The 12,934-nt window shown below is 51.1% G+C and overlaps 1 protein-coding gene across 1 annotated transcript; it reads right to left on the minus strand.

Annotated features, from left to right (window-relative positions):
* Positions 1 to 4,325: 4,325 nt before the first annotated feature.
* Positions 4,326 to 12,546, minus strand: LOC106968593 (histone H3.3A). The gene is made up of 4 exons (XM_027046347.2): positions 12,394 to 12,546; positions 10,769 to 10,919; positions 9,384 to 9,537; positions 4,326 to 4,980 (listed from the first exon to the last, which is right to left on the minus strand). Exons 2-4 carry the CDS (start codon positions 10,894 to 10,896, stop codon positions 4,852 to 4,854), a joined length of 411 nt encoding a protein of 136 aa, XP_026902148.1. The 5' UTR covers positions 10,897 to 10,919; positions 12,394 to 12,546; the 3' UTR covers positions 4,326 to 4,851.
* Positions 12,547 to 12,934: the final 388 nt, after the last annotated feature.

Raw genomic sequence — 12,934 nt, forward strand, 5'->3', positions numbered from 1 at the left:
GGGGAGGAGCAGAGAGAAGGAGAGAGAACCCAGGGCCCGATGCAAGGGCTCGAACCCACGAACCGTGAGATCGTGACCTGAGCTGAAACTGAGTTGGTTGCTTAACCAACTGAGCCCCCCAGGCGCCCCTACTTTATTTTTTAAATGTGTTTTATTTCTTTATCGTCTATTTCCCCCACGAGACTGTACTTTCCCCAAGAGGACTGGGGACGTTGTTTTGCTCTCTTCCATATTCCCACCACAGCGCCTGGCGCATAGTAGGTGCTTCCTACATACTTCATGAATGAGGCATGGGAGACTAGGCAAGTTTTCCAAAGTCACACCGCTAGGAGAGTGGCTTAGAGTGGCAGTTCAGCTCCTGAGATCTTTACCAAAAAAAATTTCTTTTTAGTAATCTCCACACCCAAGGTGGGGTTCAAACTCATGACGCTGAGATCAAGGGTCATGTGCTCTTCTGAGCCAGCCAGGCGCCCCTCCAGAGCCTGAACTCTTTTTAATTAAAAAAAAGTTTTTTTTTTTTAACGTTTATTCATTTCCTGAGAGAGCGCACCAGTGAGTGGGGGAGGGGCAGAGAGAGAGAAGGAGACAGAATCCCAAGCAGGCTCCACACGGTGGGCACAGAGCCTGACGTGGGGCTCAAACTCACAAACCGCGAGCTCATGACCTGAGCTGGAGTTGGACGCCTCACCGACGGAGTCACCCCGTCGCCCCCAGAGCCTGAACTCTGAACCATGAAGGCGTCCTGCAAATAATGATTTCCTTTTGCAAAAACATATTTTCTCCTTGACTAGAACTTTCCAAGAGACGTTTAATAGCGCCGAAAAGTGTTCATGACGACTTTAGGAGAATGCTTCTGGCCTAGGGTTTCGCCACAATGTTATCGATTTGACTCCCCTTATCAATGGTGAAGGTACACCCTCCTGGTCCTGATTCGTTTAGAGCCCCACACCGAATGACATGAGGTTCAGTGGGGATCCGATCCAACAGCAGCCCGTCCGTGAAGGTCTCAGAAGTGTTAAAATCGGAAGGAAAGCCGCAACACCCCGTCCCTCTAGCGGGACTCCGGCCGATTTTCATACAGGCTTACTCTGTGCCACCCCTGGGGCTACCGTGGAAAGCTCGCGAAGCCTGGTTCTTGCAGCTCGTGTTAGCGGGCATACCCAATAAAAAAGCGAACGAGGGCATTTCAGGTTTCGATGCATCCTCAGGCAATAAAGCCAAGGGGGTGACAAAAAGGCAGGTGGGCAGGGGTTTGGCTGCAGCCTAGTAAGCGACAGGTGGACAGACTGGAAGGCCAAGTCACATGGGGACTCATGAGCCAACGAGTTTAGGTGGTAGTCAGTGTGCAATGGAAGCCATTTGATATTTTAAAAGAATTGTGGGGGGGGGACACCTGGGGGGCTCAGGTCATGATCTCACGACTCATGAGTTCAAGCCCCACATCTGGCTCTGTGCTGACAGCTCGGAGCCTGGAGCCTGCTTTGGAGTCTGTGTCTCCCTCTCTGTCCTTCCCCCACTCGTGCTTTCTCTCTCTCTCAAAATAAAATTAAAAAAATTTAAGTTTATTTATTCTGAGAGAGAGAGCACAAGGGGAAGGGGGGAGGAACGGGGCGGGGGAGAGAATCCCAAGCAGGCTCTACACTGTCAGTGCAGAGCCCGCCGTGGGGCTTGAACCCACAAACCGTGAGATCATGACCTGGGCTGAAATCAAGGGTCGGATGCTCAGCCGACAGAGCCCTCCAGGCGCCCTGACCATTCGGTATTTTTTTAAGTTGGGGACGTCCTGAAATGATTGGCTTTAGCAGCATTTCTTCGAAGGCTGTGTGAAGGGCCAGGGGTGGGGGTGGGGGTGGGGGTGGGGGGCAGATATAAGGTGTTGCCGTGGTCCGGGTGGAAGGTGGCAGCTTGGAGTAGGGGGCAGGAGTGTCACTGCAAAGGCTTGGATGCCTTTTTGGAGTCAATGGGATTTACGGAAGTGAGTGAGAGGGAGGAATTTAGGGGACTGCTGGAGACGGAACAGGTGGCAAAAAAGGCAGAGGGTTTTCCTGTGATTTCTATCATCTGTCCCCCTCCTTCCCAGTTTTGTCCTTTTTCCTGACTTGTTCCCACTGTCAGAGACTTTCCCTAACGTCTGTCACTCCCAGCAAAAACGACAACGCTCAGAGCATGGCAGTGGGAGGGCGAGGCCCTGGACGGAGTCAATGGAGACCAAATCCTGTCTGGGTGAACTGTGACCTCGGACAAGCTTCTTCATGTAGGACATCGGTAGAGAAGGGTGACCCCGTCCCGGCTGTTGAGTTGGGGGCATTTATGCTTTTACATCCTCAGCATCTAGCAGATCCTTGATAGGGTCAAGCCTGCAAATTGGAATTTATTTCCTCTCGGATTTTAGACTGTGCAGATCGGAGGGGAAACAACTTGGGCACTTTCGGGCACCCGCTCACCCAAGTCTATCAGCCAGGTGACATTCGCTCCACTTGCTTAAGAGAACGGTCTCCAAATTCCTGCCCCAAAGTTCTCCCAGTTCAAGTATTCCCCTGATTTCCCAAGACCTACCGAACCTAAATTTGTATCTTACCCTGTAATGTCGGGTTTTTCTTCCGTAAGACTTTAGGAATATTTTCTGGAAGCCTAAGGGGCGCTAACTGGCTGTTTTGGCCAAGTTACTTTGGTCTTCCAAAGTGGGTCAGCTTGTTGAAGACGTGGAAGACTGAGCTTAACCAGGCGTACGGAGTTGAGCCGCAGCCCCCCCCCCCCCCCCCCCCCCCCCCGTCACTTTGGGGGCAAATCCGATTGGGCACTTTTCCCGGGCGGCGTTGTCAGGTAAGGATTCCAAAGCGTAGCAGGGGAGAGGATTACCAGCCTGTTACTGAGCATGAACCCAGGGACCAAGGGGCCGGCAGGTCACTCACAGACGCGAGTCCAGTAACGGCCCCGAACTAAAACTGTGTGAGTCGTACACACCGGTAACGAAGAATAATCCTCCCGAAGTTATCGCTTCCTTTGTAAGTAGGAATGAATTCCCCACCTCCTCGGAATAGAACACATCAGATGTTGACAGACCGTGGAATATCGGGACGAGCCCATCACAGCGTGCGCGGAGCGCCAGCCTCATCTATGCGGTCCCGGGCGGCTTCTAACCGCCCCGTTTTGTAACCTGCGACTTACTGTATGTTCGTGCCCGGACCGCAGCAGTTAAGGACTCCTCACTCAACAAGATGGGTTAACGGGTACCGTGACCGCTTCATGCGAAAGGCAGAAACAGGCTTTTTAGTTGGCAAAGCTAAGGCTTTGTAAAGCACAGTTTAGTACAAACCCTACGGGACTCGGCTCAAAGCGCGGCCTCTCCTACCCCATCGGAGACGCCCGCTCTGCCGTCCGTTTCCACGAACAGGCGGCGAGGGCCTATTGTGCGCGCCTGCCAAAACCGGACTGGGGAAGCTCATTAAAAATTGGCTCTTAAGGGGCGGCCGGGCCGGCTCAGTCGGTGGCGCATGTGACTCCGGACCTCAGGGTTCAAGCCCCACGTGGACCAGAGTTTACTTAAGAACAAACACAAAACTATGACCCCACGTCAACAAACTGCAAGCAGGCTCTGAAATGTGTCTCCCTCTCTGCCCCTCCCCCGCCCATGCTCTGTCAAACATAAATCAACATAAAAAATAAAAATGAAAATGAAGTTAAGAAAGAGCCCGTGAACGAGCGGCGCGGCAGCCCAACGTTCTCCCGGACTGTTCTCGGCCCGTCGATGACCTAGTTCCGCCGGACTCGAGAGCAGTTCCACGCGCTGCGGCGTTAGAACCAGCGCGTCCACCAGGGCCGCGTTCCCGGCCGCACAACGCGCGCTCCCCTCCCCGAGGGAAACCGCGCCGGGAAGCAAGTCTTGGGGCCTGACCGGTCACCTCGGGGTGGACGCGCCTCCAGGGCCCTCGCTGCGGAGCCACGCTTACCGTTGCACGTGCCGAGCAAAGTTCAACGGCGCAGGTCTGTCAATGGACAGGCCTCAGGAAGGTTTCCCCGTTTCCATGTGCTTCCGCCGGGGGGGGGGGGGGTGGGGGGGGGGGGGGGACTCGCCCGTTTGGAGCACCACGTATCCAAAGGGTCAAGATCTGGTTTTCACGAACAGATTTACTCTCTGCAAATTTTAAACCAGGAGGAAAACCAACAGCTCCAGCTTCCTTTCCACACAAAACGTATCCTTTCTCCGTCTCTCAACGGTCTCGTCTCAGACGGGAGGTGACAAACCGCTTGGCACTAAAATGACTCTTAAAGGTTCAAGTGACTGAACTACACGGGCAGGGGTGAGAATAAAGACCAAAAGCAGGTACAGTTTAATGTATTTTAATAGCAAACTTACAGGAACAGCACAGAAGACAGACAACATTAAAAACATGTACTTGCATGTAGGACAACTCAGTTAGAAAAGTATAGTGAATGGATGGAATCTACCGTATGATAAAAATGCTACAAACACCATTTAGTTGCCGTCAATAAGAAATTTACTCGTTTTAAAAAAATCCAAATGCTGGCATTGTCCAGAAAAATTTAACAGGTTTATTTATAATTGTTATAAAGTTGAACTGCTGAAACGTGTTCACTGAAACATTTTGACTTGCATTAATGCTTCATGTCCCCGCATTTATATTAAAAATTCACACACGAATGAAAATGGAAAAACTGCCAATACCTGATTTCTGTCCCCGATTTTTCCATTTGCAATCATACACTTCGGTACCTTTTGACCCCATGGAAAAAAAATATCTAACGTTCAGAACTACCAATAACAGGAAGAAGAGAAAATTTTTTTTTTTTTTTTTTAAAGAATGAAACGGTTTCCATCAGAGTGGATTCTTAAGCACGCTCTCCACGTATGCGGCGCGCTAGCTGGATGTCTTTTGGCATAATTGTTACACGTTTGGCATGGATAGCACACAGGTTGGTGTCTTCGAAGAGGCCCACCAGGTAGGCCTCGCTTGCCTCCTGCAAAGGAGCAAAGAAAAAGGCATCAATGGCGTTATTAGCACCCGCCACGGGGAAGTCTGTACCGGTTCAGATGATGAGGTTTTCGGACCTCTGAAAAGCCGCTCCAGGAGACGCTGACCTGTTCACCAAACAGGTACGTTTTAAAACCTGGGGGACGAGCTGAAAGGCAGTTTAGGAAAAGCGGAAGGCTCGAGCTTGGAAATCTTCAGCAAACTACACAAGAGTCAAACGATTTCATTACTAAGCTTCGATTTTTCTCCTGTTAACACGCGATCTCTTATCCACCGAAATGTCTTCGGTGAATCCCATTTAATCCAGGAACTCCAGTTTAGACTCTAATCCTGTCTCCTCGCCAGCGTCCTCCTCATCCCGAATCCCACTCGCCCCGGAGTATCTGCCTGAACCTTTGCTTGCCAATAATCCAACACAGCGGACAACTGGCTTCCATCACATGGTCCCCATCAACCTTTTCTTTTCCACCTCCGTTCTAGCACATGGGGCCCACGGGTCCCAGAACACAACACGCTGGTGTTCTTTACATTCTTGGACCTATTTTGCCTAGATGTGCCCCCTCCAAGCGCACCTTCCTCTGTGCTCCCCAACCCGCAGTGACCTTCTCCCCTCTCGTATTAATATGGATCCCTCCAGTTTTTCTCATTACACTCGAGGAGTCTTTGAAGGCACCCCCCTCTCTCTATCACCACTCAGAAACCGCCAGCTGTGGGAACTGTTCACGGACACTTGGCAAGTCAGGTTAGTAGACCTTACAGCTGTCTGAAAAGCTAAAGAGTCCTTTAGCCGAAGTCACATTTGCTTCCTCATTCCGAGAGGCAGAAACCGTTTTGCCAGTCCGGTCACCCGCCCAGCTGTTTTAGTGGCTCAGGAGCATTAGACGGGGCTGTCTGGCCTTGTCGCCTTCTCTGTAGAAAAGTTACTTCTCTGATCGAGATACTCAGAAAAACCAAGATTCCTGTAGTTGCTGTTTTTGTCCTAATAAAAAAAAATATTTTCCATTTCGGAACCCTTAGGTAACAATAAAGCTAAAAATGATGCCACCCGACATTTGAGCAATTTCAGCCACTTATGCTACATAACACAAAAGATGTAGACAGGAATAGGCAGGTTCGCTTGTGATTTTGCAATAAAACTACGGAGACTTGCTTTCCCAAGCATCAACGCAGCAACAATTAATTCAACTGGTTCACATTATCATCTTGTGAAAAAGTACGCCCTTCACATTTATATATCTTCAACTTTTTTGCCTTATGTCTCTCTTCTATGAAAACTTGTTTCCTCTAAATTTTACAACCCCTACAATGTTCTTCTGCTGCGTTTTTTCTTAATGTTTATTTAGTTTTGAGAGAGAGAGAGAGAGAGACACACACACAAAGAATCCCAAGGAATCTCTACACTAATGGATGTGGGGCTCGAACTCAGGAACCGCGGGATCATGACCTGAGCTAATTAGTTGATTGGGCCCCCCAGGAGCCTCCTGCTGCATTTAAGAGTCAGGTTTTATCTACCCACGAAGGTCTAGCTCAGACTTTCCGAGCAGGAGGAAGCAAGCGCTTCCACTCCCAGCTCCCGAGGGCACAAAGCCTTGAACTCCTTCCTCCAGACTCCCTGCTGCTTCTCTGGCCTCGTACAGCGGAGCCAGAGCCACCCTCTTATGTACATAACTTTATAACAGAGTCTTGTTTTCTACTCACGACGCCTGGCCTTGAAGTAGATGTTCAACAAATGTTTGCTTTTTAAATCTAACCCCAAGTAAGTTTACATCTTTTCCATGCAAACGTTCCAAAGGATGTAATGAAAGCAAAAGCCCTTACCAGCCGGGGATTCATTCTTACAATATTCTAAGGAATGGCTGAGAGGTGTGGAGACCAAGGCATAGTATGGGCTCCGATGGGCTCACCACATGCATCAGATAGGACTGACGTTCCTCAGGCAAGACACCAGTTCGATTTTGTTTCACCCAGCCTCACGCCCATCCAGAATGCTTCTGCAAAACGTAGCACTGTGAGCTGCTAGATGGATAAGCCAACAGGTCCCGTGGTTCTGAGACCATTTAAGAGCAGAATGATCCATGGGCTCCCTGGTATTGCTCCGAATGGCACGTGGCCATTCTCACTTCTGTCTTGGAGGCCGGCTACTGGTTTTATAGGGTTATGTCTGGTCGGCTCTGGGAGAGTATTCTATACCCACGGGGGATTTGACCATGACCCATATATTTCTAATTCTATTACACAGATCCTAAAACCTTCTCAACGGGAAGGCTCTAATGGGAACGAAAGACTGCCACATAAATTTATAGCCCAACAAACCAATTTTGAGATAATGGCAAAAGAAAAAATATCTTACAACTAGAAGGAAATGTTAATTTACAACGCGTTGACTATATTCAATGTCTGATTCTCCCACCATTTCGAAACACCAATATCTACGTTTTTAACACGAAGATACCTCAAGTCTAAACTCTCAGACATTAAAGACAAAGGTTAGATTTTAAGTCCGTCCGTTCCTGAGTATCGTATGGCAAACCCAGACTAATTTCTTTACCCCTCACCCCCCCTGCACCACCTCCCCATCTCATTTAGTTCTATTAGGAAACTTGTCAACTGTGTGATTCTAAACCAAAAATAAAGTGACTTTTTGAATTTTATTTCAACTGCTCTTTTCTGTTATTTTCACCAGCAAATTCTCCATCCCTGTCTTTAAGAGAACTGAAGTGCGTGGATACAGAAAGCAAACACGTGCACAAAAAAACTGGTAACAAAGATTACTCTTTCCAAACAAGAGCCATCTAACTGCTGGAGTACAGGCAGCAGAAGGAAACATTGTGCTCAAAACCAATACAGGAACACTTGCTAACCTAAACCACACACCTTCATGCCAGTGACCATGAAGTTTACACCTGAACTGGAAAGACAATAGTGTTTTGCCCAGATTGCTTAGTAATCTCCATTTACAAGGCTCTACCACGGACCGACCGTTTAACACGAACGCGTTGGGACTTCCCAGTATAATGGGTTCTTTAAGCACAGTCCCGGCTAACTGGGACTAGGAACCAAAACTAGCAGCTTTGTATCAAATGCTTGACAATCTTGGAAAATACAGCGGGCAAAATGTGACTTGCAACTGTAGTGATAGACAAAAGGAGACCTTACGGTAAACAACGATTAAAACAGAAAAAAGAGTTTTAAGTACCAGCGCTAGAAGATTTTAGTAGTTTAAAATTTCAGTAATTTCAATTCATTGAGAATTTAATGGATGCCTACTCCTGGAATCCACCAATCAAACCCAGTTCAGACTAACCATAGAAACAGCTCAACCAATCGCACTTCAGCATAGAACCCACCTATCAAATCTCCCTCACATGTAAAGCCAAAGCTTGCCACGGCAACAGCAGCCTCACAATCCTCCAATGGAGTGTATGTGGACTGTGGTCCCCGCACCCCCAGAGATTCTGATTCACGTCTGTGGTGCCTAGAAATCCGCACTTTTAGTCACTTCCAAACCCCTGCTCTCATGGAGGCAGTAGTCTGAGATACACCGATCTAAAACATGCCAAACACAATATAAAACAGGTTACACGTTAGTGATTGGTATTAATTATATTCTCACCCCTAATCAAGCATGTTACCCATGGGCATTTCAAGTTTTAATGCTGGCACAAGACACAAATATTATGGATATGTAACCACCTCTAAGACCGTACTTCTCAGAGTTCTGACACCTGGTGTGGAGATTAAATTCAATGTGCTTCCCATTTAAGCGGAGATCCATAATCCTCTTTGGCCAACTCCAAGTCCTGACATCCCTGCCCCTTAACACGTACGGTGTTGATCTCGAAGCACACCTTTTCTCCCTACGGCCAAGCCCATGCCAGCTAGCTGGGTGCTTCCTTCAGCTCAGTGCACAGCCTCCCCAACGACACCGCGCTCCCCTCTCGCGTGGCCTCTGCACATCCAGAAAGACACCAACTCTCCATGCCTTTTCCAGCGATCACTGCTTAAAGCTGATGACCAACACAGACCTTAGTCCCACATCTTTGTAATGTCCCGCAGCACCCATGACCGAACAAGAGGGTTCTTTTTCCTCAAGACACCGTTCTCAACGCAATGTTTAAAAAACTGAAAGACGGTATACCGGAATGAACGGTATACCGTTCGGAGCCAGATGGGCTTAAATGAGGACTGTCACCCAAATGGGTTCAAGTCGCATTTTCGGTGTGTATGACCTTGAGCAAGCTAACCTTTCTGACATCTCAACGGCGAAGCAAAGGTATGGCCCACCTTACGGGCTGTGCCGATCAAAGCAGCACGTGGAAAGATTTAGAACTGTTCTTGGTACACAGCAGGACGGCCGACTCTCAGAGCCGTCCCCACCCGCCACTTTACCTGCAAAGCACCGATAGCCGCGCTCTGGAAGCGCAGGTCTGTTTTGAAGTCCTGAGCAATTTCTCGCACCAGACGCTGGAAAGGAAGTTTGCGGATCAGAAGTTCAGTGGACTTCTGGTAACGTCTAATTTCGCGGAGTGCCACGGTACCAGGCCTTAACACAAAACAAAACAACATTAAACAAATGGTTATCGACATACACAAAAACATACGAGGATAAGCGGTTAGCTTTAACAAATCCAGTCATTTTCCAAAAAATAAACCACCCGTTTTCTGTTTTTTAGCTTGGGTATAAAATTTCCCTCATCAGTTTATGATCTGAATATTCAAAGCTGTCGAGAGTAACAGAACAATTCCTTGAAAGCAAAAAGCGTAACATGAAAGATTCTGAGCAGGGCATTTATCCGAGTCCCATTCACTTTCTTCGTCTTAACACAGGGGCGTCAACAGCGTATCATTACTTGGGAGGGTGTGAGGCCACTAATAAAAAGTCAACATTCAGACTCTTGTCAATTTGGTATTACTAGCTTTGCTTCTTCTAAAAGACACACCAACACCACTCAATGGGCTTCATTTAAAAACACACTCAGGTATATTCAAGGCCCATTTCCCAGAACACGTTTACTTTGACTACGGCTCATCCGTCAGGAATGAAGTCTGGATGCTCCTGATGGCGCGGTGTGCCTTCCACAGGGCAGAGTGTTCGTGCATTTTTTTTTTTTTTTTTTACTAAGTGTCAACAAAAACGTACCTCAAGTCTGACTTATTTCTTCTACTCTATGAGCTTTTATTTTAGAGTAACTATAAAATCATTTGCAGAGGCTAAGTACAGACAGCTTCTGCCCTCTAACGGCGGATGCCCTTAACAACACTGCTGAGGGCAGCTCAACACCAGACTGCTAACAAGGAAATACACCAATTTAAGTAAATGAAGGAGAACTTTACTCAAACAAAACACCCCACCTTGAGTATTATTAAAATAGAATTGGTATCAAAATGTATTATTTTGCCAAAAACGAGCGTCCATCCTCACACATGTACTTAAAAGCACTTTATTATTTTAAAAACACACGTTACTAACGTAACAACTAAATAAAACGAGAACCTATCTCATTAACATCATCGGTGATTCAGTAGGTCTCCTTTGGGCTCTGGGCAGCTTCAAATGAAATAAAACATTCCGACAAAACCCAACACTATGTTTTGGGACACACACGCGCATACGTTTTTAAAGTATTAGCAAATATTCAAAAGAAGAAAAACATCGGTTTCCCTAGATCAAAAAGTCTGCTGGTTATACATCTTTTCATCATATTTTACAATTGCTGCTTCCGTAGACGGACTCTATCCCACTATTTCCTCTTTAAAAAAAAAAAAAAAAATACCTGTAACGATGAGGTTTCTTCACCCCTCCAGTAGAGGGCGCACTCTTGCGAGCGGCTTTTGTAGCCAGTTGCTTCCTCGGTGCTTTACCCCCGGTCGATTTGCGGGCAGTCTGCTTTGTACGAGCCATGGTACTGAGACCTCCTCACTTACCTACCAGCATCAAAAACAAAAATCATACACACGACCCCCCAGACGTTCAAGTTTTCCTGCCCCTGCCGGCCCCCGCCCCCGCCAGGCTGGAAATTAGGCCCAGCACAAAACAAAACAAAACAAAACAAACCCAACAATGTCCGTCATGTTATATAATTCGCCAGGGTGCAGATCACGCCTGCCACCCAGACAGGACTTCTCGAAACAAACTGTGGGACTCGGAAATTGGGACCTCTAACGCCGACCATCCCTCAAAAGACCGACGGCAAAACAAAAAGACCCCCCTAACGGCCTCGGCCTCCCTCTCTTTAATTAAAGTAGAAATCAGAAACGTCTGCAAACATCCGACCCGCAAACAAGTCCAAAGAACGAAGCCACAAAACACAGAAAGGTCGAATCAAATTTCGGCAAAAAGCCTCCGGTCCCCCCCCCCGGCCCCGCGCCCCCCACCGCCGGGCGCCCGGCAGCGGACGGACCCGGGCGAAGCTCTGAAAACACGCCTGGGGTCGCGTTTCCACAGCGTGTTGACAACACGGCGCCCGGGGACGCGGGAGGGGACAGCGGCGCCCGGCGGCCGGCTCTCCACAAAGCCCGGTCCCGCGGCCGGCCGTCGTGGGCTCCGCCGCAGCCGAGCGCCCCGCAGCCGGGCTGTGATCGCCGCCCGCGCCGGCCCGCGGAAACTTTTGGTCCCGGCCCCCCGCGCCCCCGCCGCGGCCCCCAGCGCCCCGACCCACACGCCAACAATCGGCGCCCGGAGCCCCTTCCTCCCGGGGGCACGACGCACCCAAGCCGCTCCGAAACGCCCCGATCCCCCGCCACGTGCCGCCCTCCAAAATGCAAAAGTTTTTTTTGCATTTCCAATGCATCAAGTTTCCGCTTCTCCAAAAAAGGAGAAAAAAAAAAATGTCCCTCTCTGAAAAAATTCTCCTCCGTTCTCGAAACGGGGAAGAGAGAGAGACGGGGGAGAAAACATGGTCGGTGACCAGAGAAGAGAGACAAGATGGTGAAGCTCAGCAACAACTGTGGGGAGGCAGCAAAAAGCGAGTTAGCCCGGGGTGCGAAGCGGCGGCGATTTCCCCCCTTTTCCCGCCCGAAAACCGGGGCCCGGGGCCCGGGGGCGGCAGGGAAGGGGCCCGCGCGGGTCGTGGTGAGGGTCTGGGGTCCCGGGAAGGGGCGGCGGGCGGGATTTGGCCGAAGAAAGGGGAGCCGGGGGCGCGGGGAGGAGGGAGAGCGGCTCGGCGCCGCGGCGGCTGCTGCTGTGGGGCTGAGGCGGCGAGAGACGGGGGAGAGCCGCCGCCGCCGCCGCCTCGGGGACGCGGAAACTCGCTCCTCACCTCCATTTCTGGGCCAAAAAGTTTGCGGGCCGGGACCGGGGGGCCGGGGGGGGGGCCGTGCCCGCGGCGCCGGGGCCCGGGCGGCGGCGGGCGGCGAGCGGGGCCCGTTCCCGGGGAGGCGGGCGGCCGGGGAAACTTACCCCCCTTCTCCTTCGGCTGGAGCTCGGCGAGCTAGAGGCGGCGCTGGCGTTAGCGAGCGACGGCGGCGCGGCGGCGGCTGCGAACACAATTGAAAGATGGCTGACACCGAGGCTGGCCCCCAACACACGCCGCCCCGCCCCCGCGCCGCGCGCCAGCCAATCACACACAATGGAGGGAAGGCTCGGCCCCGCCCCCGGCCCCCGCCAGCGCCCCGCCCCCGCCCCTCCCCCCGCGCGTTCGTTCGCTGGCGCGCGCTCGCCCCTCCCCCGCGCGCCGCCCGCTCCCTCCCCGCGGCCGCCTCGCGCCGAGTGTGTACAAACACAAAAGACGTGCCGGAGGGCCGCCGGCTCCCGCCGCGACGGCCGCCCGCCGGCCCGCCGGCCCGCGCGCCCCCGGCCCCGCGCCCGCGCTCGGCTACCCCCCCCCCCACCGCCCGCCGCCCGCCGCCCCCTCCTCCCCCCCCACCCCGCTGGCGCCCACGTCATCCCGCGCCCGGAGCCCGGGGTCGGGGCGCCCAGGGGCGGTGGGGGAGGGGCGGCG

Source organism: Acinonyx jubatus, chromosome E4 (genome assembly GCF_027475565.1).
Source record: "Acinonyx jubatus isolate Ajub_Pintada_27869175 chromosome E4, VMU_Ajub_asm_v1.0, whole genome shotgun sequence".
NCBI classification, from domain to species: Eukaryota; Metazoa; Chordata; class Mammalia; order Carnivora; family Felidae; genus Acinonyx; species Acinonyx jubatus.

Bases quoted from the DNA above. Each gene is read 5' to 3' on its own strand.
- LOC106968593 (XM_027046347.2), bottom strand. From the start codon at position 10,896: ATGGCTCGTACAAAGCAGACTGCCCGCAAATCGACCGGGGGTAAAGCA. The intron at 9,538-10,768 runs GTATTTTTTTTT...TTTTGTGTTAAG, and splicing joins AAGAAACCTCATCGTTACAG to GCCTGGTACCGTGGCACTCC. The intron at 4,981-9,383 runs GTAAAGTGGCGG...GCTCCTTTGCAG, and splicing joins CGGCTATCGGTGCTTTGCAG to GAGGCAAGCGAGGCCTACCT.